General features: G+C 34.5%; 1 protein-coding gene across 3 annotated transcripts in view; it reads right to left on the reverse strand.

The window, feature by feature from the left end:
- Positions 1 to 27,220, reverse strand: part of LOC118185529 (serine proteinase stubble-like) — a 55,625-nt gene that overhangs the window by 25,778 nt on the left and 2,627 nt on the right. For all 3 annotated transcript variants that reach the window (XM_035355409.2, XM_035355401.2, XM_035355414.2), the window contains exon 2: positions 5,547 to 5,678. In XM_035355409.2, the coding sequence (XP_035211300.1) occupies positions 5,547 to 5,640 (94 nt within the window). In that variant the 5' untranslated portion in view covers positions 5,641 to 5,678. The remainder of the gene's footprint in view (positions 1 to 5,546; positions 5,679 to 27,220) is intronic.

Below are 27,220 nucleotides of genomic sequence, written 5' to 3' on the forward strand. Positions count from 1 at the left end.
AAATCGTCAAGATTTAAAATGGCTAGGATATTGAAATACAACAGGGTGCACGAGGCTGTGCTATACAGTATTCAAATCTGCCAAAGGCCAACAGGTTTCGTTTATTAGATTATGACAAAGCCCTCAAGGGCTATCTGCCAAAAGGGAGAGATGCCTTCATTCAGGAATTTCTCAGGGAAACTGGCTTGTGTACACGTTACACACGGGAAAAACCACGAAACCGTCCATGCAGTCAGCCCATTCGCGAGATTCGAATCTGACCGAACTAAAAATGTTCAACGATTTCAACTACATTCGACGACGTTCAACTATTAATGTTCAGCGACTATCAGCGTTCACTATTCGGCCGCCAGGTAGGCCATCTGCCCAAGAGGAGCTATGCTATTGTGCAAAACGTTTTAAGAGGAAACTAGTTCATACTGACGCTAAGCATGAGGAAAACCACGAAAAGTTATGCTGCCAGTCTTGTTCCTAGGGTTCGAACTCGCGTGAAATTACTAGTATCTTGGGAGCGAGGGTCTTAAACCTTCTGCCAATGGAACCATATTTAAGAACGGAACTTAAGTTTTGTGCATAACTTGAAAACTTCAGTTGGGCAATAAAACAGTTCCTTGCTAACTAACTTCTGGAAGATTGGTCTCTTCCTAAAACGTTAGCTTTTGAGACTGATGCCTTAACATATACAAACTATACCGAGCTCTAAAACTGCATAAAAATGTTATAAAATGTGCTAAAATACAATTGCCGCCCATTTACCACTGCTTACATTCTGTATCGATATCTCAGCAGCGCATTTTTAGCTTCGTGAAGGAGATTAACGAGCTGGAGGCTTTGCTCAAGACTTTTTTTATATAAAATATTAACCAATTCCGTGCTCAGACAAGACGTATGACATCTTCTGTATTTCCTTCATAACCTGCGCTTCAGAAACTACAGCATCATGTGTAAAACTATAGCGCCATGCTAAGTATCATTTGTACTATCAATGCTGAAAGAATAGGATAATGTTTGTCGAAGACGAATTTTTGGTTTGTTTTATTAACAAGTGTCTTTGATAATTCATGATTTTGCTTTGTTCTACAAGCAGTTTTCTGTATTATTAGCTAAAGTGCTCTACACCTGTCAGATGTCAAAAGTCTTCATATTAACAACCAGTTTAGCACATTATGTATAGTCCAAGATCTAAAAATCTTATATGCGGTTAGTAGACAATTATTTGCTCAGCTGGTGACAAAAGGTCTGCAAACGTTGAACTCCTAGCATTTTAAAAAAAGGCAAATGCAAAAATGCGCATCTAAAAATATACAGGTGATAAAAATAGCTGCTTAAATGCTGTTATAAGTAAACGTGTAGATTGCAACAAAACTTTAGCTGATTGATTTTCGAATTCCAGAATGCTATTTTCAGAGACCCCAGATTGATTTCTTTGGGTTCTTAATTTCGGCAAAGCATACTAGAGATAACGGGAGGAATGCCTTTGTGGAGGAGTTTCCAAGGTGAATTGCCTCTGATTTCCGTTCCACTTTGGTAAAATCCACGAAACGCCCATGCAGCCAGCCCGTTCGCTTGGAATCGAAACCAGGTCGAACTACCAATGTTCAGCGACTTTACTACGCTGCCGTTCATGGGTCAGTCCCCGGAGTGATTCTCGGAACGAAATTTAAGATATCGAATCGCATGAGGAACCTTAATTTACAAGTTTCATTCATTTATATATTTTAGTTACATTTATTTTTGTCTGTATACGTGCCACTTTAAATGCTTATGCAAGAAAACACAACCGATGCCACTCAACCGGGATAGTGGTGAGTAATTGACTACCGTACGGAAGGGCTTGGGTTCGATATCCGGAGAAGGTATGGATGTATGTATAGTGTCTGTGCGGTTAGGGAGCACTCTAAATATACGGCGAGCCGTATATTTAGAGTGCTCCCTAGAAGTTAGAAGTCCTCTCTAGAAGTTAGATGTAAGGGAAGAGGGGATTTCTCGAGATTTTTCGAGTCCGAGGACTGGAGGGACCCTCGGACTCGTCCCTCCAGTGCACCGTCTCAAAAATTGGGTGTGGAATTCGGCTAAGTCGAGCTGTCACCTATATGATAATCAATTCTCTTGCTAAGGATAGGCCAAATTAACTTCTTGTCACAATGAATGTCTTGGGATTGTGCTGACCATTATCAGACAAGCGAGACTGATATCAACAACCTATACTTATCAGTAAGAAATTGTTTAACTCTAAAAGGCAAAGATGATATTTAAGGTATGGTAAACGTGATTAATTGTCAGCGAATTTCTGTAAAGCTCTCGTAAGAAGACCATGCATACTGCTGTACCTCGCTATGCAAACGACATACATTTTATGTGAAATAACGCTATTTCGGGATTAAATGTACATTACAATAGAGTAAAGAAAAGATTTTTTACAATATACATACCACTTTAAAAATTACCCGAGATCGTTAAAGTCCAATTTGCACCAAAATGTAAATACATTTTACATTATATTACATATTTAATGGAATAAAGGCATCAGTTAGCCAGAGGATTTCAACTCGGATTGAGAAACTATAGGTACCAAATGTAAATTTAACTGCAACAACTGTTTTCAGATTACAAGCAACTAAATCACTAACTTAAGCAATCAATTTGATGAAATTATGTCGGTGACATTTCAAGGGTTTCGATGAATTAAAGAAATTGGACCAATACATGAGAAACTAACAAATAATTACAAATAAGGTTCGCTCAAGAAGTACGCGAAGTTATAAATTATAGCTGCAAAATTGATGTAAATTGACAGCTGAAAACTTACATGTGTAAAGTTGCCAAAACACCTACTTTAGCAACTTTTCGAAATTCCAAAATGCTGCAGATCACATTTGCCAAACCTTAAATTTAATAAGATTATTTATAGATGCTTTAAGTGATATTGGTTGGTGGGTTGACTTTTAATGGCACAAATTTAAATGATATTGTTCAAGTGTACAAATTCAATCGTGTTTCTTTGAAACTAGTCTAACTATTAAGTGATATTGTTAAGTTCAGTATTAGCAGAACTTCGTTGTTAGTTATTTCTTAAACACTGGAACTAATATGTTTCCAAAGCAATCCAAGTTGCTGGGCAAATTTGATGAACAAATTGTTGCTCCAATTAAATCACGTCACTAGCGAGCCCTTTCCTTTCTTATAGTTAGGGCACAGATTTGAATGGCAGAATTATTAACTCCAAGGAAGACCAAAATATTTAGCTTATAACTGCTGTAAAGAACATTGCTTTGACTTGTTTTAAGAATGTTTCAACGATTAATGCAATCATCTTTTACGATCTGTTTATGCAACAGTCACCTGCACAACTTGCGCAACATTCATCTGTAACTAAATTGAGAGAATTATTAATTTATTGTTAACTAAGATTAGTGCAAATCTCATCTTTTATGAGGTGTTTAAGCAACACTCACATACGTAACTAAGATCTAGAATTACGGTTCGATGATTTTCACGAGACATATTTTAAAGAAAAAGCTGCCTCTGGCTGCCAGACTGGACTAGTATTCGAAACATTCTTGAAAAGGATTACTTTGCTTGGTATAACCTCGTAGAACTTCCAATTTAAGCGTTGAAACTGGCAGTTTGTTCTGCTCTGTGAAACATGGCTCGAATAGTTGGTTTAAATGATTAAGAAATTGCAAAAGTTATTTTCCGATGCTAAGCACATTTATATGTGAATAAATTAAGCTAAGCCTGTGAATGTGATCTGCTCCCAGACACCATACATATAGGAACGAATTTAATTTATTGAAACTTACAGCATAAAACCGATCAATGAATGGTATTACTATAAAAGGCATTTCCAGCGAGATGTTATAGTGACTCTTGTGTTAAGTGGTTAAAAACATATGCACATACGGGAGTCGAAGTTACAAATATATTTGCATAATTTCTAATCTTTGTTTACTGCAGTAACGTATTGAAATATATTAAAATAGAGTGTTTGAAATGTTTATAATACGCCTTTTTTACAAAATGCGGCAGGAGTTTTATCTGAAATATTTACCAGATGTTGCGAACTATTTAGAAGCAGTTTCTTTATGCAATATGCAAATTAATCCTGACGTCTTCTGTAAGCGAAGTCAAGTAAATTTTCGAAACTGGATTGTAGGTAAGGGCCACAAAGACATGATAGCAAGTTGTTTACTTCTTCTGATCGTGTTAAAATGGGAGTTCATAAAGATATTTGTCATTTGGTGATTCAGTTATGAAATGATTAATTATTTTTGAAATAAACTGGTTAAATCGTAAATAAATCGAAGTGTACCGCTTTATTCAAAGATACCGTTAACTTCAAACTTGAGTTCAGAGATCGATCCAGAAAGACTTGCGAAACTAAACTGGTTGAATAAAAGAAACATGAGTAAGGTTAAAAATAATCCATGAATAAGTGCATTTTATAGTTAGCAGCTGATTTAAATATTGTTGGCAGCACTGAAGTGACACCTCAAACGGGAAGAAATATCAAATAAAACTGGTTACAATGAAACTGAGGTCCGTTAAGAAGTCTTTTTATAAGTAACAGCAAAAAGAGTCAAGTTTGAGATGTAAACATTTTTTGGGAGCAAGTCCTTTTTAGAGATAAAGTTTAATACGCATGGATCAGATGATCGAGTTATGGTTTGGAAAAGAAAACAAATCAGCAGATGCCAAAACTTTATGTGGAAGTGTCAAACATTGTGGCTGATGCATCCAGGTTGTAATTACATCTATTTTCCAGCGGTACAATGATTCTAAGACCTCAAAAGTTTGTTAAAAATGGTGCCTCAATCATGTTCAACAGAAACTTCATAGTAGACTTCTATCTTCCAGATTCTCCCATCAACACATGTACAGGAAGACATCGGTCGTGAACTTAAAACTATGGCATTAAAAACGAGGTTGAACTAAAATGTATCATTCAAGACATTTAGAGCAACATTTCGCTTAAAACAACCAAAAACTCGTGGGAGAGAAGACGCATCACAACGCTTGAAGTAACAAAGGCCAGAGGACAGCCTACTGACCATTCATTTTAACCAAGCTATATTAATCTTCCATAAATTATGTAAATTCAGTAAGGAAACTTTATTCCTCATTTGTACTATTTTTTTGTCTCTTAAAATTTGTTATTTAATCACCTTAATATTTTTTTCTTTATAATATAAATGTATTCATGTTATGTTGAACCGCTTTATTAAGTTTCATTTTCTTCACAAAAGATTTTGTGCGAAACTTATTTACGGTCATTGCTGCGCACAGAAATTTTACCCGCTGTACATTCTATATAAGATTTCCTTTAACAAATATCGATCCTTAATTTTCAGAAAGAATTTACGAAAACATACGAGTATCAAAAACATTGCAGGTATCGGATTGCATTTTGAAAACAGTCTTTGAAGCAATGAAGTTCTGAAATAAAATTATATTACTCGTAAATTTGAAGATAATAATGTATTAAAGTGAACAGATAACTAAACCAAACTGAATTCCTAACAATCTAATAAAGGAAGTTCACTTACCAGCTGCTTGCTGTGGTATGTAATAGCCACTTTGCGCATGTATATAACACAGGATCGTGGTCAAGACGGCATTTCGGAGCAACAAGCTGGCCATAGGATAAGTTGCTTAGTTTTCAGTATTAGAGCTTTGAGCTGAAAGAGAACATTTATTAAATCAAAAACAGATAGTATTTTTTCAGTTAGTTTTGTTAATCGTTTTCGGATAAAACATTAGAAAGACTCCATGGCTATTTCTAGGGAAATAGTTGTGAATTTTGTTTGCGCGGAATTTTTTGCTTAGTTTTCAGTATTAGAGCCTTGAGCTGAAAGAGAACATTTATTAAGTCAAAAACAGATAGTATTTTTTCAGTTAGTTTTGTAAATCGTTTTCGGATAAAACATTAGAAAGACTCCATGGCTATTTCTAGGGAAATAGTTGTGAATTTTGTTTGCGCGGAGATTACAAAATTTTGCTTAAGATGCTATCTGGAGAAGTGAAGTTGTTCAAGAAAGACGAATAGTTAAGGGGTTGATTCCTGAAGGTTCAGCCTTAGACTTACAACTACTTGATTTCCCGGTTAACAAAATGTACAAATATTTCAACACGAAATGGATAAATTAATATAATATTTTTACATTTGCTTGTCAAAATTAACATTTTGGAAAAAAGATTACCACAGAGGCATACAAATCTGCCCAATAATATTCAGGACAATTATGGAAGCAAATTGTGGATTATCCTGGTATTAATTTAATCTGGCAAAATACTGAAAATTATTATATCTAAGTTTCACTCAACTGACACCAATTCTATGTTAATTTCATCAAGTTTAGACAGCTTACGGCTAGTTTAATCTGAACTTCTGCTAATCAAGTTACTGGGAGAATACGGTCAACTTTTCCGATTCAGCGGGTGGAGATATTAATTTGGCTCTATATGACGCTTCGCAATATGCTATCATAAGAAACTCATAAAAGACAAAGTTCTGACCTTTCTTACATGAGTTTGAACTCTGATGTTGAAGTTTTGTTGTAAACAATTCAATGACAATTATAATTTAGGTTTTCCATTTCCAGTCACATGTATTCTATTATTTAAATGGTCTTATGCTTTTAATATGTAACGAAATATACAAATTTTCCAGATTAACCCTTTGGGTACATCTGATGAGAGAGACTCGTGATCTGCTTACTTAAGCGAAGTTACTGTGGACGAGTCTCACTGTAATCAGTGTTGCAACTAAAATGCTGTTTCAAAAATATATTAATATCACCAATATAAGTATATTCCAAATAAAATGTATTACTTTTATATATTAATCCATATAGCAATAAATTAAATCCGTCCCCTGGGCAAAAATCTTCAAATAATTCAGTAAATAACTTGAATGTTCAAGTAAATTGGGTACTTTTCCGTTTCGCCGGCGCAATCTCGCCAAGCAGACTTTATTGGTGACAACATACAGTATACACATAAAAAATGCTAACAAATGTTAGTTCTAAGAATTTTGTATTTTGAAGACAAACATTTTAATATCGTTTAAAATTTTGTAAAAAGCCAATAAATAAAGACAATAAATTTGTAAAAAGACATTAATTTAAGAATTTACTATGCTTTCACAGTTCAACATCCCGATTCGCCGGTTCATATCACGTGATTCCAAGTGATCTCATTTCGCGTAAACTGCGCTACAAAAATCTAATTTTCTCAGTAATTATCTACATTAAGTTAAATCTTAATTTTGAATACAAGTTTAAATGCAAGAATTATTTCAATTCGTATGAATAGCTTACTCAGAAATTATGTAGAAGCGCAGTGCTTTACTTTGCTAGTGCATTCTCATTAGAACTGATGACCCTTTGCCTTTTCTATATTTTTGCCTTCGGGTGAGCGGTGGGATTGCATCCTAGTTGATTTAATTACCGCGAATGGGTCTTAGGGCATAAAATTGAACTATCTGGTAAAACTTATGTAATTTTATGCCAATATTGAAAGAAAAAATCAATGTGATAAGAAATGACTGCGACTTGTTTTGAAAATGAAGCGTAAAAGGTTACCAGCGAGGTTATTCCGTTTGGCATCAGTTGTAGCACTGTTGGCGACTTTATCGCCTGCGCCGGCAAAACGGAAAAGTACCGTAAATTGTTAATAGTATTTTTTGTTTTTAACTCCTCGCATATTAACCATGATTCTGAATTAATCGAAGATGTCGCCATTGGTAAATCTGAAAATAATTGCATCATACGCCAACCTTAAATTTCTTCATCTTTAGCAGCTCATTTCAGATTTGCTAAAAAGTGGCGAAAAGGTAAAAATACGCTTGAAAATATGGCATGCGTTACGTTCATGCAAAAACATGCATATTAAAAAGAATATACATTGGCTCCATGTCTACTACCGGAACTGTATCTTAAGCAATTTTGAAAACATTCTATACCCCCTTACAGAACCTGATGCTTCGCCGACTGAAGAAAGCGTGTATAAAATGAATTTCATGTTAGACGATTCGAAACTGAAAGTTGCTTAGCTATCACGAATAATTAGAAAGCAAAAATTTAAATTCATTTTTGGAATATGCGATAGTTTAACATAACCTCCTAATTAACCCCAAATGTCTAATCTCATGTTAGTGCTACCGGGTATTGTAAAATCCGTATGTTTGGTTTTGGTTTATTTGATTATAGCAAAGCACTCTAGGGAAAACTATCTTGAGTGAGGAAGGCCTTCGTGGAGGACTTTCTAAGGACTTTCTTTTGCTCGTATACATGTTACACAGGGGGGAACTACAATATAGCCAGCTTGTTCACCAGGATTCGAACCCCGCACCGAACTACCAGTGTACAGCGAGTTTACCTTTCGGCCCCTAAAAGGCCATCTACGAGTATATGTTTGATTACATTCCTTAAAATTTTATCCTGAATTTTCTGCGATACCTTTCTTTCTTGGGTGCCGTGTTATGATACTTTCTTGGGTGCCGTGTCATGCGATTCCCCAATTACTAGTAGTTAGCAAGTTTTGAGGAGACAAGGGAAGGGATTTGAGCTCAGATTAATTTTAATAATAATGTTACGAATTTTGTATATATGTAAATAATTTGCGTGAAATCATATGTGAAATTGTAGTATCTTTTGTATAAGGTAATATGAAATGCTTGAAAGAGACGAAGCTATGTTGGAAAAATAAGGACACAGGCGAGGGCTACCGTTAAATTGCGACGATAGTTTCAGAAATTAATTTTTGTCGCCAAATTTAGCGAAAAATAGCCAAAAGTCGCCACACTTGGCAACCATTTGAAGACATTTTGATTCGGTATTTGTATAAGTATGATTGATAGGTATTCTAACTGAATAATTAATGAATCCCTGTATACAACTAAGCGTAGCCGTCCTCGTACGTCTTCCAGTAACTTCGAGACGTGAGAGCCAATACTAGAGCTTTCTCGGTGGTCGAAGGGAAGCTATAAGAATGGAGAGAGCATCAGTTTCTCAGAATTTATTTCAGGGAAAATTCACCATCATGAACCCATGGGGCACCATCTCAACTGAGCCGGAACACGTCGCTACAAATGTATGATATTCTCCGCTTACAGAGGAACTTGGAACAGTTTCCCAGTTTAGTGCAGTATGAGTTTGGAATATTGAGATACCTCCGTGTGAGCTTACCTATTTATATTCGCTTTGATTTGAATTGCGTTTAACTTTCTGAGTAGTTTGAAGTATAACTACTGACTGTACTCTGATACTGTGAAGAGCTGAACGGCCATTTTTGTGAAAAGTTCTAAAGCTGTTGCTTGGTAAAACATTTTGTCAAACTATCATTGTTCTTTGTGCGTTTAATCTATAACGAACCCGTACGCATGCAACAATAACTTAGCTACCATTATTGTACTTTGATTTGAATTTTGAGGAAATAGTTTATGGAATTTACTGAATAAATGGTATTAGATTTACTATTAAGGACATTTCTAATATCATTAAGATTCCAAGCTTCCCTTGCCAGTTTATTTCATGAAATAATCAGCGTTTTTTTATCAATGACTTTTCTTCTTACAAGAAACTCTTGGGAAGGAGCTCATGGAAAGAATCTTCAGTCGAGATTGTGTCGAACCAGGGATATTTAAAGCTATCAAAGCTACGCGTCAGTCATTTTGAATGTTGAAAATATTAAAACAGAAACAAAAATCTCGCATAAATTCGATCCTCTAAGAAATTCGTTTAGAGACAATAAGACGAGAATAAATATTTTCATTAAATGCCTATCACAGGAATAATACAAATTCTTTCCTCCTGAAATGTTCTTAAGACTATTTCATCCTCGTATGCGAATTTTCAGGCAAAAAATTACATTAACTGTTTGATTGGTGATAGTAAGCTTTCAATAAAATCTAATCAATACGAAATCAAAATGTTCATAAAATAACTTTTCCCCAAATTGTTTTAAAAATGTTATTTGTTATGGATTTAAAGTTACACATTCATGGTTATTATGCTCGATTGTTTACATTGTGAATTTTACCAACAGTGGGAAAAAAATGGCCGCTGTACTGCACGATTAAATCTACATAAAAATTCGAGATACTGATATGGAATTCAAATTCCCAAATTTCAATTTCTTGAGTTTCTTATTTCAATAACACCCTGAAGGCTGTTATTTACCCCCAATTTTAAATTATCGCGTAAACTATCAAAATGGAACAAAGCCACAGAAATCGTTTCTCCATCTGTCACCACCTGAGACACTTATCGTGGTAAGTGACGAACCCCGAACTCGAAGCACAAAGCGTTTGCACACACCATTACGCCAGCAAACACGAGAGAAATGAACATGTTCGAAATAAAGAGCCAAATGAGTCAACAAAATGGCTAATAAAGAAGTAAACAGAAATTGCTTCCGGTAGTTTCACGCTTTGCTTGCGATGGCCAAGTAATGCGTTCAGCTGGTGAAATTGAATTGCTTTCCTCCAGCTATTCAATGGGATTTTATCTGCTGACACTTCATGACAATCTTTACGGTCTGTGGCTTGTAGTCCTGCGTAAATGACAAGACAGCTTTTGTATTGGTATTCGAGATTCTTATAATGTAACGTTATAATGCTTTAACATGGCAATTATAATTCAGGCGACCAAACTTAATGTGTTAATTTTTAAAAGGTAAAATCATTGCTCTTGGAACAGTAATTTTGTTGAGAAAATTGTCCATCAGTAGGATTTTCAAGGAATGAAACTTAGTTCAGAATCTAGAATTTTCTTTTTTATTACTGCAAGTAAATTATAATTTATCAAATTCTCCCTCACTGAAATGATTTCTTAATTTTCATTCGTTCTCTTAGAAAACGTCATAAAAATCTTGCGAACAGATGATTGAAATTAAGGTAAATTAAATTTAGTTTATCGACAGGAGGAATTCTGAAGAATTACTGTTACAATCGATTGGATTCAAGGGAAGTATTAAGCTGAATGCAATCGCAACTCGTTGATGAAACAGTTCAAACATTACGAAAATACGCATAGAATTACGTTTGTGCCGTTGTATTTTATAATGGCGCATTAAAGTGCGTGTGTGTGTGCGATTATGGCAAAGCCTCGAGGGCTATCTGCCTAAGGGGAGGGATGCCTTCGTGGAGGACTTTAAGGAAAACTGGCTCGCATACACGTTAAACATGGGGTAAACCACGAAAACGCCTACGCAGCCAGCCCGTTCGCGGGATTCGAACCTCGGACCGAACTACCAGTTTTCAGCGACTTTACCGCTCGGCCGCTGGTGGGCTAATGGCCCATTAAAACGCTGGTGAATTAAGCGGTTAGGTAATCAAATGCGAGGCTCTGTTGAAACAATGCCCTTTAATTACGATCTCATAACTTGCTTTATTATTAGAATTCAGATAGAAAATTTGATAGTATGATTATTTTGATAATAATGGCACATAATGAAGCACGTCACACCATTTCAGGTGAAATATTCAAACACGATTCTAATCCGCAAGGCTATATTTAAACATGTGGGTTTATTCTGCCAGTACCGACATATTCCTAGTTTAAACAGTCATTATACGCACTAGTAACATTCTTAAAATATCAGAAACAATGAATAATTATAATGCCACTATATTTTTTGAAGAAATTTGGCTGAATTCTTTGCATTTTGATTTATTAGTTATTAAAACTTAGGAGAGAGCTGTTTAATATGCGAGAAAAACTTTGCAGAGAATTTAAAGAATTTATTTGCTTCACTGGCAAAACTTCTACCATTAACTTTTTTATTAATGCTCTGCTCTTTTAATTCTATGCTTTCTTCTGCTTTCTCTTTCTTCTTTACACGTACATAAATGTTACGAGACGAAATTTTTTTAAACTCAACATTCTTTAATTTACCCTTCAAACATTGAAGGGAAGAAGTAAATGGATCTTTCTCATAACAAAGGGGATTAATACGGCATATAACCAGTTCATTCGCCTGGGAATAAAACATTACTTATTACTGTAACCAAGCTGGGAAAATTTAGCGATTTTTTTAAAAAAAGAATGATGACTTAATTGCAAAAATATTAAACATACGAAATGCACATTATGTTTTATTTATGTATTTATCTCGAAAACAGCAAATTTACAAAGGGACGTTTTTTCCTCCTGGAATGAATTTTGTGAAGATCGCTTTAAAAACGGATTCAAAGCAAAGCCTTTAAGTTATTTCCCGGCAAAATACTACTTTCCTGAAAAGATTTCTTTCATTGCAAGCAAACTGTACGAGAGCATACTAGAAAACCGAGTTCAAGACAAAATATAACAATTCCATAAAAATGCTCGAATGAAACAAATAGCTATGTTACTATACTAAAACTGAGCATTTATTACATATATTCTCGCGCACCTTGAAAACCTGGCTATTCCACAAAATTTGGTGCAGTTTGAAAATTCAGCTACTTCTAAGGTACCAACAAAACAACCAGAATCTCAGTTTTAGCACCTCGACCATTACTGGGCTGTGAATGAACACCTTCAGGCCCACCTGTAACATAGTTAACTGTAGTTCGACTTTTATGCAAATACTGGCCGAAATTGCTTCAGAATATTTTCTGTGTACAACCGCACTAATAAATCATTAAATAAACAGCAAAAGCATTTAAATAGAGCAATTAAATTTCATAAATAATGAGTTAGAAAAAAGCTTATTACAGCAAACGCAAAATATTAAAAATAAGGAGTTAACGTCTCCTTCCTGTATAATGGGTAGCCTGTATAATACAGGCTACCCATGATTATTTTAACGCTACTATATTGCTGGGCTACAATGGTAAAAATGTTACATATTGAACAGTTAAAAAATGATACTGACTTAATCTTTATGGGAAAAACTTAATGCAGTATTAACTTACACATAACTTAGATTTTATGAAACCTGCACTTTTTTTTTGATTTATTAAAAAATTATTCTGCTTACTTTAAATTGGATCAAGTGCCGAAAGATTTACAATTTATCCAGGCTAGATTTTGTTTATTTAAATTAAGCACTAGAAGCCACTAATTAAAGCACTCCAGTGCTATCTACCTAAAGGTAAGATGCCTTCATGTATGACAATGATACTGGTTCGTATTCGCATTCTAAAATCTCAGGAACTGTAAAACCTCATGCTGTTAGTCTGTTTGGAGGGATTTGAATTCTGGTTCAAACTATGTGTTCAGCAGTTTTATTTCTTAGTATCTGATTGATCGTAACCAGCACTGATTAGGATAAAACCAGCTCTCGTACAAGTAACAGACTGAAGACAATAATAGGAGATTATAGTTACCCGGAAGTGAACTGCAGAAAATTCGCTTGAACGTCATTTTTTAAGAATTATAAAAATTCAAAATTGGGAGAAATTAGCTATTGTGATAACCTGTGCATGAAACAAAGTTTAGACTCGAATATGCCTACTGGTTTTTTTTATCCTAAAATTTGAAAATAATTTAACCTAAAAATTTGAAAATTTAACCTAAAATTTGAAAATAATTTAACCTAAAATTTGAAAATAATTTAACCTAAATTTTGAAAATAATTTAACCTAAATTTTGAAAATAATTTAACCTAAATTTTGAAAATAATTTAACCTAAATTTTGAAAATAATTTAACCTAAAATTTGAAAATAATTTAACCTAAAATTTGAAAATAATTTTATTAACCTAAAATTTGAAAATAATTTTATTAACCTAAAATTTGAAAATAATTTTATTAACCTAAAATTTGAAAATAATTTTATTAACCTAAAATTTGAAAATAATTTTATTAACCTAAAATTTGAAAATAATTTTATTAACCTAAAATTTGAAAATAATTTTATTTCATTAAATAATTTTATTTTCAAATTTGAAAATAGTTTTATTAATTTGAAATTTCGAAATAATTTTATAAATTTCAAATTTGAAAATAATTTTATTAATTTCTTAAATAAAACCTAGCACTTTTTGACAGCTACTATAAAAACTAAGTGATCCTTGAGTAGATTAACAGACATTAAAAATAATTAGACCCAAGTCAAAATACCCAAGGTTTATTTGAGGAGAGTAATGTTAGAAACTTCCAGAAATCGTCTTCTGTTTATGTTACGCTTGTCGAAAACCATCAAACCTCCCACGCAGCGAGCCCTTCCGCCAGGATTCGAATTAAAGTCATATTACCTGGATTCAGCTCCTTTATGCACTTTGCCATTGGTGGACTTCTTTAGAGAATTAAGCTGTAATATATACCTTGGGTACTTTAAAATTTTAAATAAAAATTAAAATTTTAAGTAAACTTATCAAATGAACGTTCAATTCTAGTAGTATTTTCTAAGTAAACCAACCTGAATTATATGCATAACCTGTTTTTCTCTTGTCCAATAAAAGTAGCAATTCTATTTGCAGATTGCTGAATTGATATTTTTCTCTTCCCTATGAAACATTCAGACTGTAAATTAATAGTTTGCTTTTAAGCTAAATTTGGGCTTTGAGTTACTTCAGAGCTAGTACAACACCACTTACAACAAGTAAACAAAGCGAAGAAAATATATTCGACCAAACAGAAACAAGTAAATTGTTTTTGAAGCCTAAAAACTTGTAAAACACGTACGAGTCAAAAAACCAATTTTCGAAAAGCAGCGTAGGAAAACCTTGAAAATTAGCCTGCGCCTATTACGAGAAGTCGCCGCATAAAGTCAGTAACGCATATGATTCGGGCGAGGTAAAGAACACATAATTAACATAGAAAGTGGCCTCTATACATGAACTCGTTCGTTTCTTTCCACGTAAGAGATAGAAAGATATCCTGGATTAGAAATACGAAATTTAGAAAGAAAAGAAAATTTGAGGTAACTCGTATGTCAGATTTAACTTTCGCTTCACAGGTTTCACGTAACATTTAAATCCGTGCCCATTTTAGCACTGTTGTACACCGCTGAACTATTCCTACGGACTGATAACAAATTGCAAGATAGAATAGCATTACGTTGAGCTGGAGGCAAAGCAGAATAAAACAGTGCTGCCACACTGTTCGAATGCAGTGTTCGAAAAGTTTTGAAACATCTAAAAGTGTTCTTTTGATGCTGTGAATGCAAAAATGAAAAAATATATATGAACGAAAGCAGAAACTTTTGAACAAGGTGTCAATGAAGAATATGTATGCCATAGATTGCCATGAACTTTCCACACGTTGCGCAAATTTTTCACAACATTATCCAGCAGCTTATGAGGCAATGAATCCAACTACTCTATCATTGCCTGGATGAGGATGTCCATTGGAGGATATTTTCGACAAGCAAGTCACCTTTCCAGAGCATTCCTAGCATTTTCATTGTGAAATCAGAAAAGAAACACGCTAAAGTAAAACTTAAAATTAGTAAAGGAACAACATTGTATTTGGCATAGATTTGGACTAAAAACTCAATCGATTTCGAGGAAAAACAGGTTCCCTTTTACAGGAGAAAAATTTGCAAGACTACAAAGCAAGGGGCATAAAGGTCCTATTTATACCCTACCGTAGTAAAGCGAACGAGGTGTCGGCAAAATTAGTCACGAAAATTGAGAAATTAAGTTAACAGAATTTTAAAAGTATTATGAAGAACTGGATTGGACTTTAAGTCATTAACTAAACAAGATGAATCTTTGTGAATGTGAAAAGCTTCGCCAGTGGAAGAAGTCTTGGGTAATTTGTGCAGACTCAAAGTTATTAGACTTGAATGCGCAGAACTTGAAGCCTATACATGAAATACTGCCAAAGGACTCTACAACCAACACGTGTCTGAGTATTTGATTTCAACTAATGATTATTTAGTCTGGGAATACACATCTTGGTACCTTCATATTAAATCGCAAACAAAATTCTACTTTAAATATTTCAAGCTACTGATGTTAGCTTAAATCTATTCGCTTATAGCATTTCATGTATAGGCTTCAAGTTCAACGCATTCAAGTTACATTCAAAACATTCATACATTAAGAAATGTACAATAAATGTTCAAAATTGCGTTTTCACGTTTAGGATGACATTAGAAAGATAAACATGTCTAAACTAGAGACTAGGGATTATTACAAAAATATACAATTTCGAGAATGGTTTATTGAGGTTACGACAAAGCACACTAGGGCTATCTGTCTAAGGGGGGATGAATTCATGGAGAACTTTTTAAGGAAAACTAGCTCGTATACACATTGGGAAAACCATGCAAAAGCCCATGCAGCCAGCCCGTTCGCCGGATTTGGTGTGGTGTGGTGGTGTATTTAATTATGGCAAAGCACACTAGGGCTATCTGCCTAAGGGGAGGGATGCCTTCGTGGAGGACTTTCTAAGGGAAACTGGCTCGTATACACGTTACGCATGGGGAAAACGCCCATGCAGCCAGCCCGTTCGCGGGATTCGAACCTCGGACCGAACTACCAGTGTTCAGCGACTTTACCGCTCGCCCGCTGGTGGGCCATTCGCCGGATTTGAAACTCGGACCAAACTACCAGTGTTCAGAGACTTTACCGCTCGGCTTCTGGTGGGCAGAATTTCAAGAAGTAAAATTGTACTGTGAAAGCACTGGATTATATTGATTATAACAAGTACTTGATGGCTAGCTCCCAAAAGGAGAGATGCCTTCGTAGACGATATTTCCGACGTAACAAGCCCTTTCACCGAGACACCTTTAAAGATCCTTTGATTGAATAAATCTTAAGCGCAGACGATGTTTCTCTTCCAACATCCCGAGTGGTGAAGCAGGCAGTCACCGCACGACTCCGTAGACAAAATGGCCCAGGCTTATAGTAAATAGTTTGATTTCTTGCTTGGAGGCTATTTATGAATGATGCAAGAACTTGAGGAAGTGTGGGGTTTTCAGGCGACGGTAAAAGTCGTGGGTAATCTCACGTAGGGAAGAAACAGAACCTGTTGGCAGGATCTGCTCACAAAAATTTAAAAAAAAATTACGAGCACAAAATCTAATTTCGAATTCATCAACCTTAAATTTGGATTAATACCGACATTCCAATACACCGTAGTTGTTACAGCCCGTAAAGACTTAACAAATAAGCTTTCATTTTAGAAATGACAATTTTATCCTCCGAGTAATGTAACATACTGTGATCATCATTGTCACCTCATGATATATTCGGAAAAATTCATATCTGCATGCAATACACATTCAAGTTTAATAGAAACATCTTCCACTACGCTTTTTTGATAAATTATTTAACTACGTATGTAATTGTTTAATACCCTTATATCCAGAATTAAGACTTATATAAAATTAATAAATTATTTTAATCTCATCAAAAACGAATGTTAATCTTAATCTTTGAAATTTTAAATAGTCGCTACAAAAGTAAACATTTTATATTTAAGCTTTAATAGTGCAAATGTAAAAAAAATTATTTGCGAAGGGAGTTTAACTGTATGTTTACAATATTTGTCTTAGCTCAGTCAATGTATCCATTTCGAAAGCAGAACATAAAGGACTATACGGATTTTTCTTAATTTTTAATGGCAGGCACTAGTCATTTTTTGGCTTTCGCTACTATTAAGCCCAGAAGTGGTGGTCATTTTATTATGAAAGTATTCAATAGGTGGTTATCGTTACTTCCTACGAAGGGATAGACAACTTAAATCCATGCCTTTTCCAGGATTCGAACCTGGATCCTTCAGTATCGCAATCGGCTACCCTAACCACTGTACCGTCTGGGTGGCTCGGATATTCTGTTTTGTCTGGAGAAAACAAATTGCTGAAAATCTTAACTTGCTCATGAAAACTAAGTTTAATTATTTCTTCCGATTGTTGGTGGAACAGAATAGTAATTGGCAGCGACATAAATTACACACGTGTCCTCAAGACATTTTTCAAACACCTTGAGCATAATATTCTAAACTTGTCTGAAAGGAAAATGTGCAAAATAAATAAAACCAACTGGCATTGAATTCATATTAACTATTGAGGTTATTAGTGTTTGGAAACAATCTAATCAAAATATTAGCATTTGTGAATGGTCACTTTAAATCAACTACTCCGGAAAACCAGTTTAAGTACTACAGATTGAAGTTGTCTTTCCTTCTTCCAGGGAAGTTAACCTTTACTCAGCTTCAAGGTGAAAGAAATTCCTCCCAATAATTACATATATTAGCATTGTAAGCTTGCAGATATTCTTTAAAACCATTAGAATGTAAACCATTAGTCAAAGAAACGTAACTTGTCTAGAGATTTACATGTCTAAAAATTACGTTTAGTCGTGAAGCATTACTTAATGATGGAGCAATGCAAGTTTATGTATTCTCCGTTTTTATATTTTATTCAAAGTAATTTTCTACAAAAAGCACTTAAGTACGAAATTCGTTTCAGTAAAGATAGCTGGAAGGCCTGAGGCTAGAAATATTGCGAAGTACAAAGAGGTTATGACAAAACTGCGTTGACCGTTTTAAGTACCAAGACCAAATATTAAGACTTATTCAAGACTCCTTCACACTTTTCGTTTGAAATAAACAGCCTAAAGATGTCCCCCTATTAATAATTTTACGGTTTAGTAAATAGCCTGTGGGGAATTTAAATACTAATTATTTGCTGAAGATGAACTCCTTTTGAAAACGTTTCATTTAAAGTTCAAAATTATTTGAAAAAACTGCTTAATACATTCCTCCATTCTGCATGGCTTCGGGGTGTAACGGTTAACACACTCGGCGCGTATTCGACAGATCCAGGTTCGAGTCTCGGCAAAGGCATGGCACATTTTTCATGTCTCTTGATTCAAAAGATCCTCATGACTCTACAGTGCCGCCCGAACTAGAAGATGGTGGTTGACAATTCTTCACCACCAGGATTTGACGATTGGGTCCTCTAATCCTCAGTTGGATATCAGTATCAGTAGTAGGCGCAGCCCGACCCGCCTAACCAAACAAGTTGGTCTTATGGTCGTGATAGGCCACGCCCGTTATCATATATCCCCAGTCTCCCTCCTTCATGGTGTAACAGTTAGCACACTCGGCGCTTATTCGACAGGTCCAGATCCGAGCCCTGACGAGGGCATTGTGCATTTTTTATGCCTATAGCTTCAAAATAACCTAATGCTTCTACAGAATCACCAATGTGATATTTTGAGGCATATATAAATATATAAACTTCTATTGGTTTAATGATAAGTTTATATATTTTATAAATATATTCAGCCAGATTATTTTTGTAAAAATAGTTCTAACAGTTTTCTGCATCACAATACACCTGCGTAATTTGAGTTAAATATCAATTAATATATCCTTCCATTAAAGCTCAATACTTAACTAAAATAAGTTTTCAAGTTCATAATGATGCCAATAAACAATTAAAAATTTTGAAAATTTATTTTCCGAATCGTGCAGTAGAGGTTACATTATTCCACTGCTATTAGTTTGCAGATATAATACAAGATTAAAATAAGAGGAGATGCAATTTTCAAAAAGTCAATCGCCAAAGACGGTACCAAAAATGAAATCGGAAGTAATAGAAAAATTGCACTTTTGATATAATCACTGAAATTACGAGGATTACCGTGTATCGCAAAATACTCGCTACTGAAATCATTTATGTTTTGATAAATGAAACCAATCTTAAATCATGAGAACATGAAATTAAGATTCTGTCCGAATGCGAGATTTGTGCAAAGCTTTAAAACTGAATATGGGAAATATTATGAAAGTTTTTAAATGTAATAAATTCTCTGATTACAGAGAAGTATTCAGTCTATTTGGAGACAGAGATGGGAGCTTTCGTTGAGGACTTTCTAGAGGCAACTAACCCATATTCATATTACAAACCAGGAACTCTAAGAAATTAGGCAGACAATTCATCGAATTGTTAAAAATAAAACACAAGGCGAACTATAAATATATCTCGGCTTTATCCACTTCAGCACTGGTTAGCTGCAGTCCACAAATAAAGTGCTTAGATTTTAAAAATGTAAACAACTTCACTGAATCAATCGAACTCTTCCACCAGAATATATTTGAGTTAATAAAGCTTGCAAATAATCCCTTAATTCTAAAATTGCTGAATGCAAATAATTATGTAATTGCAAAATATCATGTAGAAGATAAAAAGTAATCGTAACACATTGAGTGTATTGTCTTTGCAACGAAAAACAATGTTTTTATACAAGCATGTATATTTGAAAGAACATACTTATCCTTTTCAAATGAATGAACCCCCAAAAAATGCGATATACACCTTTCATGTTCTGAAGTGGGTTAACGTTCTTTTCATCCTTGAATTTTATATTCATAGTCAAATATTATATTAAGAACTTCAAACAAACAGGAGGAGTGAGCTAAGGATTATTGTCCAAACAGTCACGATATCTTTTGTTAACCTCAAAAATGCTCCTCAAAAAAAACAGTGTGCAAGGTCTTCATATCTTACAACCAATGAAGTATGTTCAAGGTCTCGCTAAAGAAACTGGCATATCTGTCTAATCTTCGAAAGGACAGAAAGCAAGCAAGCGCAAAAGCAGTAATTTGCTGCAAATATGCAGAGTATGCCATTTTCAAATACATAAACAAGCAACGGTATATTATTGACAGTAATTTTCTCACCTTAATAATGGAAATTCTCCACCTGGTTGCTTTACTCAACCCAGAAACAAAGTGGTAAAGCATATTTTAAAGAAAATTTTTCAGATGAGCTTCAAGGTTTTGAAACAATGCATAAAAGTAGAAATCAGTTTTATTCCATTCCTGTACTGATACGTCAAATGGTGACCTATTAGGTTAACTATGGCGAGGCTTTCGAGGGTTATGTGCTCAGTATCTACTCAGGACATTAAAAGAAACTTGAATTTATCTTCAACATGGAGAAAACTAATGAAAATATCGATATATATATATATTTAGCAGACAAATTCATTGCGGGATGAGAGGGTGCGTAAATTGAGTGTTTAACCAGATAACGTTGATTATATAATCGAAGTTATTTAATTACTGAAAAAGACAGGCAATTTATCTGCTTAATTGAAGGAATACCGTTCTGGGAGATTTATTAAAGCAAACTGCTATTACAGATATTTCAAAAGCAATCTAGGAAAGCCGATTGCTTGATTAGTATAACAGTTTAATTATCGTACTCAGGCTCTACTGCTATATTAAGTCTAGAAATGTTTTCAACTTAAAGAAACTCGGGTAATGAAAAGAGTTGCTCAGAAATAGAAAATGTATTTATACTATATATTAGAAAAATAATTAGTACAACTAATTAACTGGTTTTAATGGCCAGAAATCGCTGCTAAAAGTAGCTGATTATCTAGCGGTTTAGCAAAAGCTAAGTGTTCGGTTTTCAAAACAAAGTTTGGATTCCATGATAATATGCAACATCTAGCAAGGACTTTTGAAAGGTTAGATTATTTAGTATCGCAAAGCAAACGAAGACTCTCTGCATGAAAGAAAGAATACCGTCATGGAAGACTAACGGAAACTGGTTTGTATTCCGTTAACTGTGCAAATCCAAGAAAACCAACCATACAGCCAGCCCGTTCGCCTACTCCCGAAGCCTGGTTGAAGTCCTACCATTCTGTCACTGGTTGGGCGAACTTAAGCAAAATTCAGTTTGCTTATGGCAAAGCAGCAAATGGCCATTTGTTTTGGAAATTAATGCTTTCGTAAAAGAAATTCAAAGGGAGATTGACTAATATTCTCTTCAAAAACCACAAAAATACCAGCCTGATCGTTTCTTAGGATGATTTCGTTTGTTGAACTCACCATCTCCCAAAAGACCTTTTGGCTAAATAGATTCGGTTAAGTGGTTGGGGCATAATCTTTATATCAAATCATCGCGCTCGCCGGGAAAGGGGTCCAAGATTTTTGCAGTCATTTTGGGTAGGCCCGCAACTGCAGAATTTTTTATCCGAAATATTAAGAGCTATTTAGAATCTAATTAAATGTGCCGTATAAAATGAAAATTGGGTTATCGCAGAACTAGATTCTTAATATTTGATAATGTAAATATTTGACGCAACTTTAATATGGACTATTTTCCCTTAGCTAAGCCCTCAAAGAAGATAATCTGCCGGATATCTTTCCCTCCCTCCCCATCTTTCTTTCTATCGGATAATGAAAGAAGTGTTCCTGAATCTCATCAAATCTGTTTTGAAATATAGGATGATTATTTTAATATCAACCAAGGACTCGGCAGTATATAAACTATAAACAAAAATTGGTAACAAAGTTTTTCTGTAAGAAATAAAGTTAGAATAATAAACTTTATGAAAAATAAAAGTTGATATAAAGTTCAAACAGCAATTAAAGATATAAGCGCAAATAAAGTTGGAACTGTGGCCTTATTTCAAGCGTTATTAAAACAGCTAAACAAAGAGAGTTAATGCGCAGTTATCTTTGGTTCCAATATGGCAAACCACAAGGTAACTACATACCTAAAAGAATGGATATCTACGTGGGGTATTCATGAATGGAAAATTGACATTTATGATGCACGAGAAAGACACGAAAGCTCGGAGAACTAGACGTTTTCGGATTCGAGCACAGGTCATGCAGGGAGATTTGTAGAAGACAACGTACACGTGCCCTACTGGTTAAGTCAAAAAGACATTCTTCTCGGGTACCATTCTTGGCAACTAAATCCGAAAGTTGCATCAAGTTTATCCCAGTATAATTTTTTCTCCACAAAAGTACAAATACTCAGAAGTAGATAGCCCTAGAATACTTTGCCATTATCAAAAAGATTCTTGTAAGTATCGGCAGCTGGACCTGGGGTTACACTCTGGTGAATGTGGTAGCTGCATGGTTGGCTTTCTCCCCATGTGTAACGTGAGTAAGAGGCAGTTTTTTTTACGTCCTCCACGAAAGCATCCGTAACCTTAGGCAGATAGCCCTTGTGTGCTCTGCCCTAGTCTTAACCTAATTCTTGTAGATAAAAATCAGAAATTTCGCTAATTATATTGCTTAAAATTTATGAGAAAAGAAATGTATGGTAGAAACTTCTAATATATTTTTAAATTACAAAAACGCTAGTAAGTATGAAACATGAGTTAGATTACATAATTACTGAGATGACGCGCTTACAAAAGGAAACAAATTAGTAAATTATCCTTCAGATAAGGCAAAAAACATGCTTTTACAAGTAATTTATGCTTTTGACTAACCTTTCTGCCATAGTAGACATGGTATAAATAATCGCATTTTAGCCGAATTTTGTAAATATGACAATTCGGCCCTTAGTTACAGTTGTGAGAAAAAAGGCATTGTATTCGGGTAATTAAAAATAATCCCATAAAGAATGTCCTCTGAGTAAATTTTCAGCAATGCGATTTGTCAAGAATCTGGTCTTGAAGAAAATACAAATTTTTCCCAATATAGTGTTTAATGTGTTAAGCAACTTTCTCCAGAAAGATAAGCGCTAAACGAATACACCTAATGAGGAAATACTTCAATCATCAGCTTGTTCTGAAGCAAAAATACATTAAACAGCTATTTCGATAATTAAATTGAATATACTTTGGAATCTTTTCATTGATAAAAATGAAGATTTATCGGTGCCAACAGGCAACGTTGGCGTATTATCTTTCAATAGAAAATTCCGCACATTTCATTCTATAACACGTTTTGTATATGAAGTGTTTTACAAAAATCTTAATTTGATAATATTTGCAACAGATTTACTACTTTTAGTTCTTGTGGCAATTTTAACGTTAGTTTCATTTGTAAAATTTGAAAATTTAACTTGAGTTATACCTTGGGTAATTAAAAGGTCGAGTGCTCAAGTTTTCATATATCAATAACTGCATCTAGCATTTTACTCTTGAAATTTGCCGACGTAATTTTGAAGCATTAGTAAAGAAGAGAGTTTTGAAACTTAATCGCAATTTAACAGGAGGTGACGAAGCGTGATGAAGCAACTGAAGCAGTTCAGAAGCCACACAGAATCAAAGAAAATGTAACAGAAACCGTAAATCTTCTACTTTTAATGAATGATCCTTTACACTTGGAGACATCGCCAGTTTGAAAAATAATTATTTCAGACAGCGGGAATGATTTGTTTTACGAAGGACGGTAAACTGGCAAGAAATGTTTCCTTGCGAGACTTTTGAGAAATAAAATAGTAAATCTGTTTATAAATCTTAGGGATAAATATTGGATATAATAATTAAGATCATAAGATAATAATTTCAGAAATGAAATTTACATATTTACAAAAATTGTTCTGATGCGACCGCGTTATTTTCCTATTTACAGAAACTCCCAATTAACGTAGGAGTGTTAACAGGCAGCCTATTCTTTTACACTATAATCATTATCAGATGGATTGTACTTCACGTTAATAAAATTCTTCACTTTGCTTGCAAGTTGGGTACTGCGCTCCGAGTTCATACTAGTCAAAGAATGACATTCTGTCTCTTACAGTAACGATCAATATAGTATGGTATAGATCACTTGACTCGGATCAACTCATGAACAATTCTGGGCTAATCTAGAATATGGTAATCTAGAATATGGTAACAGGTAGTTTGGCGACATTTTGGGTAAGGCGATAAAGGTTACTAGCTAGGACTTTTAGCAATAATCTGAGAAGTACACAGTTCGAATCACAGATTATTTTGTCTCAGAGAAAAGAGATCATGAGACATGTAATGTGACATTTTCCGGAAAATTACAATCAGGATTTTAGCTAATAAGCACTTAGAAACAATTTCGCTGCTAAAGTGCAGAATCGCCCACTTATTTGGCGCTTTTTACAAGAGTAAGAATTGGATTTTTGTCAATTTTCTTTGACTTTTTAAGTGAAAATAGGTCGATATGTGCATGGATAAAGTCAAAAGTGTGTGCAATGACATTTTTATGCAATTCTGAGATTTTTTTTAAGTGAAAATAGGTCGACGTGTACATGGATACCGTGTATATGCAATTCTTAAAAACGCGGCAAGCAGTGGGCGATTCTACACTTTCTCCCAATTTCGCACCTAATCTTCGTCATGATTAAGCACTTTTGTTCCATAAAAGTTCTAGCATAAGCGTAATTCGGCTAGCAGATTGTTGTAAATAAATGTTTAAATAAAAACATGCCTTTACTTCGTGAAAACAAAATGGTGTCCAAAAACAAAAACTAGCAGGTTGCTGTAACAGGGTTGGTCGTCAAAGTTTCGCCAAAAAATCGCCAAGTTACCATAATGTAAAGATTCACCTCATTCGGAACTCTAGTTATGAACACTTTCTGGCTCGACCGCAATTTCTGCCCTAGATCATGTGACCCGATAGCTGTGTCTTCACATTAATTGTAAGCTTTCAACCTGAGTAGTACATAGATATGTAAGTAATTTTACTATTTTGTGCAAAGATACAGAAAAATTTGTTAAAATATTTAAACATTTTTTCGTGTGAATAACCGAGTAGCATTCCATTTGCACATTAGAGAAATTGAAGATTATACATTAGAATAATTCGCACTAGTTTTAACATCTGATTACGCTAATTTATAATTTATCCGATTACAGTATCTGTAAGGCATGGCTATAATAGTACAACTTAACTAATGCAACAGTAATTATAGCAATAGAAATGCAAATTATAGTAAATTAATGCAATAGTAACTTTTGCGATGGCAAGTAATTAAAAATTATTCAAATATGCAACTGCCGTAGTACACCGTCCTAAATATCGGATTACACATTAGTATTTTACGAGTCGGTAGGAACTAAACTTTCAGTGTACCATTTGAAAATTAAAAAACAATATATAGAATTACTAGATCAAACATCTATCCTAACCAAAGTTATAAACATTTTATAACTAATAAACAAAATGCCACAATTTTCCTGCTTTTACCATACAGTCGAGTAGGGAAAAATAGTTAAAAGTTCCAAAAATGCTGTCCATTTTTGTTATAATAGTGTTCGACGGTAACTGACTAAGAACCACGCAAACTATTTAAAATAAATTTTAAACGGTTTCCGTGAATAATTTTGTTTGAATAATTTTTTGGCTACATAAAAATACATTTGGCAAAGATTGACAATTAACCAACTTGAATAGTATCGCGATTACTGAAGCCATCGGCAATTTCTTTGGTTTTAGGTTCAAATCCTGGACAAAGCAGGAATTTAAAAAAGCCAGTTGCCGTATCATTGGGCCGGGTTTTGTATGCCGGAGAAGGCGCGGATTGCTTATACTATATTACAACTGCTTATACTCTTTACTGGGAGTGTAATCCAGCGCCTCCTAAAATTTTCTCTGTGGCAACACAGCCCAGCCGGGAAAGTGGTTAGTCTTTTGGTTTATTAGTCTTTTGGTTTATGCATCCAGGGCTATCTGCCTAAGAGGAAGGACGCCTTCGTAGAGGACTTTCTAAGGGACACTGGCTCGTATACAGGTTACATATGCAGTCAGCCCGTTCGCGGGATTCGAACCGCGGACCGAACTACCAGTGTTCAGCGTCTTTAACGCTCGGCCTCTGGAATGCATGTAAATTGTCTGTCCCTTCATAGGAGGCCACCTGTCAAGTGCCTATATAATAAAATGACCACCCCTTCTGGCCTTAGTAGTGACCAAAGCCTAAAAAGGCTAAGCCATAAAAAAAATTATATGGAAGCTAACAAATGACTGACGGACCTTTTTGTATTCCTAAATACCGTAACGAGCAAAAAATTGCAAAATTATAAGCTTATGTCATTATCTTTTAATGTTAATTACATTAGAAAGCAATTTCAGTGAAGCGTTATGAAAGAATTAAGGGCAGATACAAGAGTTAGATTACATTTGTAAGCTTCCAGTAAACACGGGCTTATAAGCAGATTAATTTTTAAGGAAAATAAAATGTAACCCGTGGGTTAATGACTGAGTAAGTACCGCAAAACATTTAACTCAGCACTCAACTCCACTATTCATAGATAACTTACCCTCAGATTGTTAATTTATGGTTTCACATGAATTTGCGATAGTTCTGTGTAAAATACGAAGTAATGAACACAATCTTGACGACTAAATTGTTTTATATGCCTACAAATTTTACTGTTTATATAAATTTGCGAATTTAACTTATCCACGCTAGATTTTTGCTTATATGAAGCGAACCTGCCGTATTCCAATTACCCCTTAACATGATTTATGAAAGACCATGCATAAACTGAAATATGAGATCACTAATAGCACAGAAATCTACTTAAACAGGTGGAATTAAGGAGATGTTACTCTGATATCAAATACGAAAAACTTCATAAAGTTCTGCAAGTTAGAGAAATGTCTGCT

The sequence above is a fragment of the Stegodyphus dumicola genome, chromosome 8 (assembly GCF_044657685.1).
Source record: "Stegodyphus dumicola isolate Sdum_Otavi_A_Nest chromosome 8, ASM4465768v1".
Classification (NCBI taxonomy): domain Eukaryota; kingdom Metazoa; phylum Arthropoda; class Arachnida; order Araneae; family Eresidae; genus Stegodyphus; species Stegodyphus dumicola.